General features: G+C 43.4%; 1 protein-coding gene across 6 annotated transcripts in view; it reads right to left on the minus strand.

Moving 5' to 3' along the window:
• MGLL (monoglyceride lipase) overlaps nt 1-15,576 on the minus strand; it is an 84,721-nt gene that overhangs the window by 21,808 nt on the left and 47,337 nt on the right. For 5 of the 6 annotated variants that reach the window (XM_015875232.3, XM_032447285.2, XM_085516911.1 and 2 more), the window contains one exon: nt 11,996-12,102. The exons of the other annotated variant lie outside the window; for it this stretch is intronic. In XM_015875232.3, coding sequence (XP_015730718.1) covers nt 11,996-12,102 — 107 coding nt within the window. The remainder of the gene's footprint in view (nt 1-11,995; nt 12,103-15,576) is intronic. 6 annotated transcript variants of the gene reach the window in all.

Consider the following 15,576-nt stretch of genomic DNA (forward strand, 5'->3'; position numbering starts at 1 on the left):
GAATATTTTTATGCTTCAGAAAACAACCAAATCAATTCATCTCAGGGAAGACAGGCATAATTCTTCCCTGCTAACACTAGATGAGGCACTGCTAAGAAAAAGAGATGAAAGCTGGAGCATCAGTAGCTCCCTCGGTGCTGTTGACTGATGTCTTGGGGGACAGGCACAGATTCCTTTCAAGCTTTCTTCAAAAGGTTCCCCTCCATACAGACCACCCATTGGGAACCCACATCAGTAACAAACAAACAAAGAAATAAAACAGAGCCATTTTTCACCCAATTTACTTGCATGTTAAAATAAACACAAGTTCCCATGTAGAACAGGGGCTCCTGGTGGGTTCTGTTGAGTCTGTGAGATTCTTGGCAGTGGAGTACAGCATTTCTCAACTCCAAAGCAATCTTGGCACAGATAGTTGGTTATATAATCTTTTTTTTCAGCAACTGGCAAGTAGATAGTAATGATAATGCTTCTAAAACCTGGTGTTTGCATTCAAAGACAACATCAAGGTGTTTTACCAACTGATTTGCCAAAAAGGTTGGTCACAATCCTGACCTCTCCAGTTCCTGTGTTCAGGATCTGTACTTTCAGATTGAAGCTGATCTGGCTGAAGGGAGCTTGGAACAACATCAGTTCCACAGCGCTAAGGTTTTTCCTTTTTGCTTCACTCCTTTGCACTGCCACATGGCAGCAGCTTAATGACCAGGCAGTGCCACCCTCATTAGGCTGGATTTGTCCCCATTCCTGACAAGGCATGAAGGAAATAGAACTCTTCCAGCACTGACAGCTTTTTGTACCCACTTTGCATAAGCTCAGCCATTATACCATGTAAGCAGCAGGTGGATTACTTGGAATAAGGACGGTCTTTGTTGTTTTTAACAGGGCTACAGCTGACCCAAACCCTACCAGCCCTAACTGCAACCTGCTTTTCCTATCTGCGCAATTAAGAACCCCTCTTCTCATTAAGCGGGTCTGCCAGGGTGCGAGCCTGGGTGGGACAGCCCTATGCAGTGTGCCAGGACAGCCCAGGGCTGCCAGCTGGCTCTGAGCTGGATGGCAACGAGATGGAGCACAGGAAAAGTAGCATGGCAGAAAATAGCACTACTAAATTTGTCCTGCAGCAAAACTGCTGTCCTCTGTTGGTACAGATTGATTTCAGTGTGATTGTTTCAGCTGCTTTTTGGCAGCTGATCCCCAGCCCTCTAACTTCACCCTGCAACTCCAAAATCCTACCGCAGGGCAGGTCAGCATCCAACAGGCAGATTGCTGCTCTCTGTGCTGTTCCTCATTTCAAAACATGCCTGGATGACAGTGATGAATCCTGGCTGGCATCTCTGCACCTCGCAAATGCTGTGCTGTTGAAGGCTGGACCTGTACACTGCTTCTGGTCTATGCAAGCTCCTTTTCAGACCAGAAGGACTCAGTTCAGCCTCTTCTCCCTTCCCTCAGCATAAACTTGGCCCCACCAGGCTGCAGACTCCTTAGTGTGAAGGAAATCGCCGGCATGCTTTGCCTTCAATACATTCAGAAACAGAAAGTAAATGCAGCATGGAAAATGCCAATTTTAAGGGACCTGGATTTAACACGATTCTTTGTAGCATCTACAATTCAGCATCATTTGTTTTGCTAAGCTGAATGCGGATTCTCAGGCTGCAAAGTACTGCCAGTAAATCTCAGCATTAGGGATGTCATGGGTATAACAATTTTCCCCATGAACTGAGCCAGCAGACAGTACTTCTGGGGTCACTGCAATGAATTCTGCCCCGGCCAGCACAGACCAAGAGAGGGCACTACCCAGGAGTGGCAGCTGCTCACAGAAATGGGTTGACCAGTCCTCCTTTCATGTCTAGCTGAACAGATTGGTGTGTTACAAAAGCAAACACCTCCACTGTAAGCAGCTCCCTGACCACCAGACTGCACAGAAGACTTCACAGTGGGTGCACACACCTTCAGAGAAGACTATTTCCAGCTGGCCATAGATTTTGTCAGACCTTTTGCAATCCTCGTTTTGTTTTTACAAAGAAAATGCTCAGGGCTGAAAGGAATGTTATCGTTGTGCTGGAAAATCTCATCTGGGTTGGAAAACTAACAGAGGCTGACCAGATGTTCTGCTCTGCTTACTAATGGACTAAGAAACAAAGAGGATCACACTGCCAGAGGCTTTCAGTTTTGATGATTAATTTGTTAAAATTCTGAAATCATTTTCCCTAATCACCAGCCATGTTTCTCAGAGTTCCCCATACACCTCCTTAGCAGCTAAAACCATCTTTTCTTCCCTAAAATAACAGCCCAAGACTTATTAACTTCCTACTAACATAGCAAAGCCAACCTTAAATCCCACGACAAGATACTGAGACAAGAGGTGAGGAGAGCATTACTGAGGGTCAGAGGTGCACGGGCCTGGAGCAGCGTGCTCAGCTGGAGCAGTGTTTGCTACCAACCAAACTTGGTTAAAAGCTGAGCTTGGGTCATTTGTGAAAAAAAACTGGTGGATGCTATTTGCAGGAACAAAACACTCCATGACCCGGGGAATGTCCTCCTGTCTGTGCTCCTAATAAGAGCATGTTTTAATAAACAAAGAAATGCCTTTTCTGTTTCACATTCAAAATGAATGCGCAATAGGAGGAACACGAGTAACTGAAAACACCAGGCAGGGTGACAAGACATCTTTCTCTACACCACCCCGACTAATTAACAGGGGAAGAATCTGAAGATGTGAATAAAAAAAAAAGATGAATTTTCCTTTCCTTCTTTGCCTGTTTTGCTTCTGGGCTGTTGTTGCTTCAGCATTCAACGTCTTGTTTGCAGCCACTGATGGAGAACAGTTGGAATTTTAAAGAAGTCTTTGTCTCTTTATTTTAAGAAAGAGAAATGTCTGCTCATGCTGGGACCTGTGGGAGCAGTGGCTTAGAAGGGTTCAGAGTCTGTAACATCCACAAATACTCTCTGGAAAATCAACAGGTTTAGTTATTTATGGAGAAAATCCACCCATTTTAATCAGGCACATGAGCTTCATAACAACACACCACACCCTAAGAATGAGCAAGTAAACCAGCAAACACTGCATATCAGAACTGCACAGTATGCAAAGCAGTGTACCAGCTGTTTCTGTGCACTTGGGCAAGTATCTCTTGCCTCAGCTCTTTGAGAGCATGGACCATTATGGGATGTCACCTGAAGTCAGTGGTGGCTGTGGCTTCTCATTCCTCACCTGTTATTGGTTCAGACCCTGTTCCAGCTAATAACATCATACAGTACACTGACAAATACAGGGCAATTAATTTGCCTGGAGCAGGCCCAGGAAAACTGTTAGAGCAGTAGTTTGGTGACAAACGGAATGAGACAGCCATGTTTCTGATCAAAGCACAGAAAAGCATGTGGCTTAATTGAGACTTCCTGTGGCTACAGATCGTTGCTTATGTGATCTGAAGGGCAATTCTTTCTTTGACTGTTTTAAAAGTTGTGCATTCTTCATTGAGAAGTTCCCCCAGTACAGCAGCCGTTCAGCTCAGCAAGAGCAATTTCATTCAGTTGTTTGCAATGTAAATAGGGTACAAAGTGCATGAAAAATTAAGCTGAAATGGCTAACAACCATTTATTGGCTGCTTGTATGTTTTGCTGTTCTCTGTAAAGCCGCCTGTCCTTTGCCCTATTTTTTCAGTGCAAATAAGAGCTTTCTTTGAATACTATACCCCTTAACAATCCTGTTCCTAGAGGTTAGCATTGAACTAGACACCAACCCGAGATACACTGTGTTCCTTCGGGCCCTGCTATCTAAATAGGGATTGAAGGAAATTATGTTATGTTTTAGTCCAACAAGACTTCCATACACAGAACATCTTTTCTTCTTCATTTTTCCAATGCTGTTCAATAACTTAGAGCAGCCATTTGTACTTCAATGTACAATGTACTTCAAACTACACATCTGGATAAGACACATTTATAGGTGACGAATCATCACTAATTAGCTTCTGAAACAACCTCCTCCAAATTAGATACCACTGACAAACAATAGCAAAGCTAGTCACGTTAATGAAATGCTGTTGCTATGGAAAGTAAAAAAACAACATCCCTGTAAAGGTGAAAATAAACTCATGCTTCCTTTTTCTCATTGTGCAAAGGCACCAAAAAGCATTGAAGATAAAGCTGCTCCTAACTACGCGCACCACTGAACCGTGCTTTTAAAGGGACCATTTATTCCCTCATTTCAAAACCTCCTGCATTTAAATTTTGGAAGAAACATCCCAAATGCTTGCAGTTAGGATGTTTTTAGGATGTTCATAAAGTCATAGATGTATTGAGGTTGGAAGGGATATGTGGAGGTTTTCTAGTTCAAGGTCCTACTGAAACCCATTAAATCAGGTTGTAGAGGGCCCTGTCCATTTAATCTTCAAAAATCTCCAAGGCTACAGATTGCTTTACTTCTCAGGGTCCTCCTTTAGCTTTTGTCTGCCCACACAGTGAAAACATTTTTTCTTTTGTCTAATTGGAATTTCTCAAGCTGTGACGTGTCATTTCCTTTATCCTATCACCATGAACATCCAAGAAGAGTCTGTTCCTTTGTGCTCCTGCACTGGGTACTTGTAGACAGCAGCAGAATCTCCTGATAGCCTTCTCTTCTAAAGCTACATAAATCCAGTTTTATCAGCCTCTCCTTGAACATCTTGTTCTCCAGTATTCTAATTCTAATTGTTTTGACAGCCTTCCTCTGGCCTTGCTCTGGTATGTCAATGTTTTCCTTGTACTGCAGAGCAATTTGAACCCAGTGCTTCAGATGTGGTCTCACAAATGCTCAATGGAAGGGAATAATCACTCCTCTTCAGTTGGCTGTAGTTTTTCTAGTGCAGCCCAGTATGTGGTGGCCTTCTTCACCACAGGGTCACACTGTTGACCCATGTTCAACTTGTCTGCAAAGATCTCCGGGTCTTTTTCCGCAAAGCTGCTTTCTATTCATTCATTGCCCAACCTTTCCTGCTGCACAGGGTTGTTCTGCCCCAGATGCTGGACCTCACAAGTGCCTTTGTTGAAAGCCCATTTCATGCCAGTTCATTTCTTCAGCCTGTCAAGGCCCCTGTGAATAGCAGCCTTCTATCATACACTTGCTTTCTACAATTTGGTATCCCTGTAAACTTCCTGAAAGTGCTTTCTATCCCATTATCCACATCACTAATTAAAACGTTCCACTGGTGATATATGCAACATCTTTTTACTTTTTTTCCTCTGAAGGGTACATATTCTTGCAGATAGCTACTCGAGGCCAATGTCCTTGCTGATATGAACTAATGTTTTGCTGTGGAAGTTAGTAAAGGAAATGATCCCTGGAACAAAGTCTGAAGCAAGTTTGATGTCTGTCCAACAGCTCCAGAAAGCAAACATATCTAGTAACATTAAATGATCTGTTCTCCCAGCCTAAGCTCTTTAATAAACATCTGGTCCTCGTCCTTCTACCCTCAACCATCTTGCATGCAGACATACTCCTACAGCTTGCAAAGTGGATTATGGGAGGGCAAGTAAGCTGCTGAAAACATTACAAGAGGTTGTCAACTTTCCTTCGCTAATAGGAAGCATAGTGACATGATACACATCTGAGCCTGCCTTCTGTCATGGAGATCCCTGATTTATATCCATAAAGACCGAGTATAGATGACAATTACACGGGTCTTTGAGACCACAGAAGCAACACAACAGTCTGAAAAACGAAATGAGCTCATTAAGTCAAGGCTATTTCATAGAATCATAGAGTTGTTTAAGTTGGAAAAGACCGTTAGAGGCCATCTAGTCCAACCCGCTTTGCAACGAACAGGGACATCTTCAGGTCAATCAGGTTGCTCGCCATTTATCTCAATAAAGGATGTCACTCCTGAACATCAAGACCCCTTGTCCAAAATTCCTCTCATTTAGTCGCAGCATCATCTGCACTCCACACAAATTTAACAGCCCACTCCTCTTTACCACGGAGAGTATTTCTCATCTGAGAGGCAGAACCGTAGAAGGCAAACTAGAAGGTCCTAACCTTTACAGACGAAGGAAACCTTTTAACTTTCCTGAATGAATGACACATCTTTGTCATGCAGCCTGTCTGTTAACAGTTAACAGTGACAGGTTGAGGAGCATGGTCTGGAAGGTGGCCAATGCCTCCAGCTCCACGCTCAGAGTTGTTGTGTTAAAAAGAGAGCATTCTGTTCCCTCTCTCGTTGTTTCCCCTCTCACTAGGGCCCGTTGTTACAGCCTCACGCCTCCTTGTGTGAAGGCCAACAGCGAGGCTTTGTTCAAGAAGCAGCTGCTGAGAAGATGTACTATCTCATGGAATGACCTACTGACATTTCTCCCCCTGCTCATTAGTAAGCAGTGAATAATTAGGAGAACTAGGGCGGATCGCACGGCCTGTTTCTTTCAGAGTAAAAAATCAGCTCCTTAGATCTCAGTGTGCCCCAAAAGGGATTCCCTCGTATTGTGGACTTTTTGCAAGGCCAGAAGAGCTGGCTGTATATGGCCTCCTTCTCATCACCTTATAGTGCTCAAAGCTGGATGGGACAGGGCTGAGGACAGGGTGTCCTGGCCCTGACCAGGCTCCAGGCGCCTGCTTACCTTGGCTGCAGCAAGAGCAGCTCAATTTAGCCAGGAACCAAGCCAAGGATCCTGCCTGCCTACATGACATGTGCTTGTTTACTCAATAATCTTTGGTACAGGGTGGGTCTACAATAATGAGGAAATGGCTGAGTGGTTGCAAGCAGAAGAGTAAGTGGGGAAACAGAGGAAACGATATCTAGTCTTTCACAATCCTTACTGCAGTCCAACATGATTGTGTAGTGATGTGCATACAGGGGCAGTGGGGATAGAGCATCTGCACTTTTTCTTCTGAGATACATGCTCACTGTTATCAACAGAATCCCATGCAGCAGACTGAGAGACAGCAAGAGGAAATACATCACCCAATAGAAAGAGTGCATTCAAGAACACAGAGAAAGTTAGACCTTTAAGCAACACGAATCATTTGGCCCATATTTTCCAAGAGGTTCAGGCCTCTTTTCCTTAGCAAACTGTCACTGTTACAAGACCAGCAGTCACCTGTCAGCAGAGGTAGATGGCAGGAGGAAGTTTACTTGTTAGCCGTTTGTTTTATAGGAGGACTTTGCTCCGGAATCCTACAGTTTTCTCACCGCCTACAGAATTACACAATGTTCTGCAGTATTTGAACTCTCACCTTGTAACTGCACCCTGTGGTTTTACCTCCTGCATGCCCTGCGCATGCTGAGCATTCTTCACTGCTGCCCTGGAGGGCAGATAAGACTGACTGCTACCTTTGTTCAACATCTGGAGAAGCAAAGGCCAGGGAGAGTTAGAATGGCTGGGAACTGTACCAAATCTGGAGTCAAAACAGGGATAAAACAGCACTGGCTGTGCTCTGCCAGCCCAGCCATACAGCTGTCCTCTACAGGCTCCTAATAACATAAAGGGGATGCTAGGAAGAGAAAAGCTGAGTGATGGGGAAGACCAGTGTGATTCTTCCCTGCTGTATCCCCTGAGGTGCCATCTCTGCTTTTCATGTAGCAGCATGTTTATGGCTCAATCATCCCCTGGGTTAAAAGGGGAGAATGGATGAGTTCCAGCAGGGACTTGTGGGTCCATATGACACTTGACATAGATCAAGGGTCAAAGAGTCATTTAAGTGTTCCCTTATATCCCCGTTACTTTTGTTCTGTCACAGGCTCTCCGTCTGGCAGTTTCTGAAGCTACATACACAAAGATTTATGCCCATATACTTGTATCACAGCAGGACACATTAATCACCACTTAGCAGCTCTCTCTCCAATCCAAATAAATGGTCATAAAATACTGAAAGATGGACAAGTAGAGATAATCTGAAGAAAAACGGGCTAATTTCTCCCCAGGGAACGTACTTGCAGAATTTAATCCAGAGCTCTGAAAAGTTTCCTTCTAGGTTAGGAATCTTCTGTTTGGAACCACTAGCAAAAATATTGAAAGAGAGCTTTTGTGAAGAGGATTTGAGAAGAGTTGGGCTTCATGCAGAGGAAACGCACAGGAAGAGAGGAGAACTCACCCTGGCTGCTGGGTCTCCTTCTGCCCTGCAGTTGCCACTGCTAGATGAATAAATATGTAGATTCCGAATATGCCCAAAAGGGAACACAACAATCCAGTACAGCATTTTGTACTCCTGTAAATGCTGATACTTCCAGGCCCACAGCGCTGCTCTCTAGGAACACTCCCTCATTCTGGTGTCCATGAGCGGTTCCTTCTCACTGCAGTATCCTCATTTTTATTAATGCTCTTATTAGCACTGACATCCTTCTTAGTCATTTCCCCCCACCCAGTTTGTCTTTGCTCAGTCCTTTTTAACCTTTCTCTTCAGCCCAATTCTTCCCAGCGCTATGAATAAATAAAAGCCTTCTGTTCTCATCAACAAAATGGTCTTTTAACGGTTGCAAGAACAACACAGCAATCACTTGGAAATAAAACCACAATAACTAATATTTGAAGCATTTCAAAGCCTCCAGCTATTTTCTGCTTTTTAAAAATACACACTTAAATAGAGAAAGCAATGAGGAAATTAATGGGGAGCACCAGCAGCAGTAGGTGTCTGAGAGGGACCTCTTAGCCCATCTGTGGTGCTCACCAACATTGCAAAGTACCATCCTCAAGCAAATCTAAAGGCTAAGATCTGCTACCTGGTTAGGGCTAAGTAATTCACTTCCTTCATTTGCATACCAGAAGACCATTACTTATTACCCATAGTTCCAGCAATTCTGAGTGAAAAAGATGTCCTGTGCCATCACTGTTAAAAGAATAAGAGCTAAGTGAATGTATTTCTGTGGGCCTTGGATCTTGGTATCTTGTAACCGCGATTAGCTGACATGTTCTTTTCAAGGTGAAACTGTGGTTGTTCTGGTCTCAGGCCATGTAATGCAACCACACAAATAAGATCCCAGCAAATGAGATATTTCAAGAAGTGAGATGAGGATAGCTGGAACATCATGTGCTTTACCAACTGAAAATGCTTGGACAGGGGAAACAAAGCCACATTCTCTATCTTTTATTCTCATATTTTCCTTGGCTTTCTGCTTTACCATACAGATAATATAACTAAAGGAGCTGCAATCTGTCTGCAGCTCCGTGAAGAATTACCATATCACTCCAGTTAGATGACTCTCCCACGGGTATTCCTTCTAAGAGGGCTTCCCTAAATTGATTGCCAATAACCTAATATATTCGTCTGTCTCTTTGTCTGTCATCAGAATGTAGACATAATAAACAGTAATATAGGAAGGAAACAGAAATGTGAAATTTCATTTCAACAAAGCTGAGCCTGGCAGAAATACACAGCAGGGTCATCTCAGCAACCTTAACTCATGGAGCTGCACTCCAGCTACACTCAGAAACCATGGAAAACCATTACCTGCCTATTAAAACACAAGAGACCACAGAATGAAACACTGCATTACAATGAAATAGCATTTTTCTCTTCCATGAGGCTGATATTAAACAAAGCAATTTGACAGCATTAGGTGTAAAGGAGACCTAAGAGGTCTTCTAGAAATACATTTTCACCTCTATTGCAGGAAGTTTCTAATAAGTAGCTATGAGATACAGCTGTCTTGAGGTTACTGTGAAATATCTGAAAGAGCAAATGTATGAATAACATACTCTGAGACACTAAGAGAACCAAGCCAGTACCACTTCTCTGGTGCCAATAGGAAGACACAAATTCAGATGAGCACTCTTACCCTGTGATATGCCAGCCGTTTTGCTGCAGCCTTGCATAACCAGAACCAGTGGTGCAGAGCAGCCTTCAGCGAGATTTACAGCCCATGCATAAGCTTTTACAGAATCAGCAGTATAAATGGAAATTATTTTTCCTTCTTTTGACTGAAGGATAGACACCGTATAAATCAGTCAAGTCACACGTACTACAGCCATAGCAACTTCCCAACTCATTTGGGAAATCATGCTAGCCATGCTGTGGAACTTCATGAATAATATCATGCCTGAATTGGGAAATGTATCCATGAGTATTCCAGAACAAGAATAAACATCCAGGTCAAAAAATCTACACCAAGCCCTTAAGAGTTACCATAAAAAATTATGAAGGGGAAGCAATTATTTTGCTAATGCAATTGAATAACTAATATTATCCAAAGATATCCAAAGGATGGGACACAACAAGGAAACACATCAGCGACGTGATTTGGGAAGGGGAAAATGGTGGAGGAAAGTTATAATCCTCCATTTGCTCTGGGCAGATTTGGCAATGGAGGTGCGTGTCATAGAATCGTTGGAGTTGGAAGGGACCCTTAAAGGTTAGCCCATCCAACTACACAGCATTGAACAGGGACACCTACAGCTCCAACAGGTGCTCAGAGCCCGGTCCCTGTCCTTCAGCTCAGGCTGTAACTGTATGACTCCAGACAAGCTCTGTCCTCACCACTCACCTCTTTAGGTGGAAATATTATTTTACAGAGCCTAAAATACATTAATTGTCTCTGTAGCTTAGTGAATCCAGTCTCTTTTAAATGAGGTCTTTGTGTAGTAAAATTGCATTTTCAGTGTTCTGCTTTCAGGTTCCTCTTTGCCCTCTCCCTCTTGTAATGATGAAAATCAAACTAAGTTGACAATGAATACTGTAGGTCTGACAGAGAGAATGAAGCTCTTAAGCAGCCCGAGCAATCAGAGTATGTTAAGTGAACTGATCAATCCAGCAATTCTGTCTGTAGGAAGAAAAACACAACATACCTATGCTTCTCTAGTAAAAAAAAAAAAAAAAAAAAAAAAGTCAAGGAAAAAGAGAGCAAATATCTGTCTCTTTATGCAGCACAATAAATGCCTGACAGGATCCTTCACCCCAGAGCCCCTTCTCGCCTACAGAAGAGTCATTCTCTGTACCAAACCCATGCAATAAATACAATGCTCTATCACTTTTTGCTTCAAATATTGCTATTTCTACTTTACTTCTCAAAACTGTTACTGAGTGTTCGGGGAATAAGGAACGAAGCCCTACTCAGCATGCATAATGAGCAACCACAGTCCTGGGGTGCTGGGCTCTGGCATCTGAATTAAGTGCTTGTGCCTCATTCAGTCACTTTTTGTATACACTGTGGTCTAGTAAGAGCAGCTTCAGGGTGAACAGCACATAGTCCATGCCACTGCCTTTCTCATGAACTTTGTGCTATAAAGATAGCAAAAGAGGAATGGGGAGCTTTTCTGCAGGGATGGCTGCACGCTCCCACTAGCTGATGTCTGAATCAGAAGGAAGTATATCGACGTGAATGAGACCACACTTACAACATTTGTGCCCATTTAATGAGAAACAGACTCCTGTGGTCAGCAGAGATGCTTTTGCACAGGTCAACTGTCTCTGAGAAGTCAGCTCTGTGTGACATGTGATCCGCTGCCTGTGAAACCACAGACAGTAGTTTATATATTCAGGACTGGATACTTCTTTTTGTCAGAGGGAATTCTGCACACCAAGTGCAGTGCTGTGAGTGAAAAGGAAAAATGAAAGCTAAAACAAGGTGAAGCTGTGAGTACTGGAATTTGATGAGACATTGCCTTTTCTCTCTCAGATTAAATGGTGCAATATCTCATGTGTTCTCCTTTCTACAGCTTTCAGGATCTTCAAGCTCAAGTTCAGCAATCTTGTATTTGCGGAGAGCTAGGGAGAACCTTTCATTGCATGGTAGTACACTTTCCAGTTTCTTCCTCATCCCCCAAGAGATAGTTGAGAGAGAAATAGCCCTTAACAGAGAGGTTAAACCAGCATCAGCAGTAACATTAATGGTAAGACTGAGAAAACCCAGAGAAACAGGGTTGCCATCTTATAGATTCAGTATGCAGATTATTACAACGCTTCAAATACTCCCTTTCTCATTTATGCTGATGTGTATTTTATTGACTTTTCTCTCACTGCTGAGTAGCTTTAATGGCATTTGCCTCAGTAAAGTCCTGAGCTGCTGTAAATCAAGTACTGTTTTAGGCTACTCACCATGGTCATGGGCAAATACAAACAAGTTAAGTTCTGTCAGCCTCTGGGCCAAGTCATCATAACGGCCGCAGTGTTCCCCAGCGCCATGAGCGATAAACACGAGGGCCCTAAATGGAGCATTAAGGTATAAATCATTAACTCGGCAATCAACGCACAAAGGCTTCAGAGCCGCAAGCAAAAACAGCACATTCAATTTAGCAACAGCATTTCAGCTATCAGCAAATATAAGGCGAGTTAAATAAGGGCTGATGGGAGTTTTAACACGGGAAAACAGATTGCCATCCTAACCTACCATCGACTTGATCTTCACCAGCTGGTAGCAGGGCAGACAAAAGCAACTCAGCTGCACGTGGGACAGGCTTTGTTATTTGTTTGCAACCAGGACCTGCTTACAAGTTCAAAATGCAGATGGGCATCAGCATCAGCCCTTGGGGTGGGTAATTACACCCACCTTTGAGGCTTTCATTACACCTTGGCTTTGAGGCTTTCATGTTGCTCCTACAGTGGAAGCATTGCCCTTGAGTTTCATGGAGTTGGTATATCTTGGTGGTTTCAAATACAAATGGCTCTTAACTCTTCACCTTGCAACATTGTCAAATGCTACAAGACACTGTTATAGATGAAATTTCAGCTAAACAACAAATCTCAGAGTTCAGAACATCGCTTTGAGTTCGGAATTTTATCTTCTGGCAACAGTTCTGTTAATTTTATTATTGCACGTTCTGTCCCCAAACAGTGGCTTCCCTTGGGAACTGAAGGGACTTTTACAAAGCCACTGTACAGCTACAGAGAGGAACCATGAAAAAAGACAGTCTAATAGACCTTTCTTTTCAAACAACCTTATAGAAATATTTATCTTCAAATATTACAGTTGCTGGTATGATGCTTTATTTTCACTGTGAGAGTGACTAAAGTAATATGAACTTTGCCAGTCTTTTTATTGGGCAAAATCTGTGCAGAACTACACTCGAAATGCAGTGGAAGTAAAAACGAGATTATGTAAGTTTTGTTGAATTCAACAGGTGACTTTTCAAAATCCAGCTTTAGTAGCATAAACATGACTTTTTCCTTTACAAATACCATCTGTCATTGGAACATCAGCAACACAAAACAGTCAGGAGGCTACAGGTTTGAGATTTTCAGTACATTAAATGAACAGATAACACAAAATAATGCAGCAGTTTACAGCTAGTGATTTCCTCTACTTTGATTGAGGTTGTGAATACATTTTCAGTGTACTCACTGCAGTAAACTGCTTTGATCTTAATATACTTTAAAAAAAAATGTGAATGATGTAGAAAATCCTGCTTTAGCTCTTTGATTAGCACCCACTTCAAAGTATTTCCTCATGCTAGACAGCTTGAAAGAGCACACACTGAAACCACAAGGATTTAACAGAGGGACTTCAAACACAGCAATGCAAAGATGCTCTGGTATCTGTCTAACACTGATCAGCAAGGCTAAGGTTAGGCCACGTAACATTTACAAATTAAAGAAAGTTTAACTGAAGGTTTCAGAATGGCTGGTGGTAATTACTGCTTTGCATGTCCCACCTCTCCCAGCTCAGCAGAGACTCCAGGCAATGCTGTGATTATCAGTCTCTGATGGAGAAACCAAGGAAATACAAGGAAAGATCCATGTGTACCCCTCACACTGATGGGCAACGCAGTCAGTGAGGCTCTGTGTGCATCTCTCCTGCTCCCCAGCTCCTAGCAGTTCCTCTCTGCAGTGTTTCACTTAAGCTCTCTGTTACTCTCTGTAGCACCAACCTTTTTCCTGCTGACTCTGCACAGAGATTAAGGCACAGCTCGCCTGATTGCACACAGCCCTTCCTTTCTCAGAGAAATATGATTTGAATGTAAGCACTGAAATACATCAAGTGAATGAAAACTAATGGGAAGCTGCTGAAGAGATCTTTGCTGGGAAATGCTTGCTGATATTTCATCCGCCTGACAGCAAAGCCCTAATTTTGCTTTCATTCACACTGCCACAGCACCGTGACTCTGCCTGACAGCAACCTGCTAGATCTCAGCCCCCTCATCTTCTGTGAAGCCAGCGAGAAAAGAAAAAGCTTCGTGCTGCAGAGCAGCAAGGTGTTCCTGCAACCTCTATTGCCAGTATGACAACTGTCATGAGCAAAATACTGAACAAAATCCCTGGGACTGTTTGTGCCATAAGAGCCCTAATGGCAGCAGCTGTCAAGACGGCTCAGGCACTAAGTTTTGTTCTATCCTATGACCATAAGGTGTGACAAACAAGGAGTGAAATCTTTCAATTGCTATGTCCAAACAGAAGCAGCTCGATCTTCAGGGTCTCTGTGCACAGGAGCCATGCTTCAGATACAACGCCTTGAAAACCTGAAGTTAGTCTGAGCTTCATCCGAGCCAGGACTGAAGGATTTGGCTCTTTCCCCTCATCTTCCATTTTCCAAGAACAAGTTTAGATTTGGCAATGAGCACCTGAAGGCAGTGTAACAAATACACGGTGCACATATTTTCCCTGGCAAACTGGCGTGCAAGTACAGTGAGTGACTGCTTTGAGTGATGGCAGTGCTTCACTGTATGCAAACATTTTTGCAGACATCCCTGCTCTCAAATCGCAATGGCTGGAAAGGAAGAAACACGTTACCGAATATCTGAGATTGCTTTGAATGGAGGGGCTTCTGTGAATTGTTTAAAATTAATACAGAAACCCTTTAAGGTTTTGTGTGACTGCAGCGCCTCAATGGCAGCGTTGTTTAAGCCAGGTTTGCATATTGGCCATGCACCAAATCCATCCTGGGGAGAAATTTCTTCACCTCCAGCTCTTGCAATTTCAGTGATGAAATCTTTGCAAACATATAAATCTCAGGTAGGAGGCACGGCTCATAGCCTGAGAAGCTTTCTTGTGAAGACTGACCCATGCCTGAACCCACGAGTTCTAGTTTATAACCACAGGCAGATCGATCTGACACATCTTTGGATGCTTCAGCTGGCTTGAGCTGGTGGAACAATAACTGCTGAACATCTCGAAATGATGCCAAAGTGCTATTTTGGCTTCTGCTCAAGACAGCACCTCAGATGCACGTGATCACACATTTCCCCACACTCCTCAGGTGTATCACACACAACACCAAGGTGTGAACTGGGGCACAGGTGCAGCAACTCTCACCTCACCAGTGCAATAGTGATTAGGGCTGTTAAAGGAAAGCAGCTATTGATTGCTGTTTGCAAAAGCAACAGTTTTCACATGTCCTTGCCCTTCCCATTGCCTTCTCCTCGTCTTTCCCTCCCCACAAGAGGTTTCTGCCTTCTGGTACTGCACAGCTTGGCAAACAGATGTGGTTACTTAGCACAGCAAACAGCAGGATAACATTAGTTTTTACCATTATCTGCCATTAGGAGGTAATGGTGCATGCCAGTGATCAGCCCCTGCTCCCACATCTCCACTGGGCTGTTCTCCCATGGCTGAATCAGCCCCTCCTGTGCTACAGCTGCAACTTGCAGAGCCAGCAACATGCCCAGGTGTCCCCGTGCACGTGGATCAGGCTGTGAGCAGGGTGGTATGATCTTCACATCCTGTCCTCTGCCGGCTGAAGCACT

This window comes from Coturnix japonica, chromosome 15 (genome assembly GCF_054131305.1).
Source record: "Coturnix japonica strain WE chromosome 15, WE-NBRP24, whole genome shotgun sequence".
In the NCBI taxonomy this organism is placed as follows: Eukaryota; Metazoa; Chordata; class Aves; order Galliformes; family Phasianidae; genus Coturnix; species Coturnix japonica.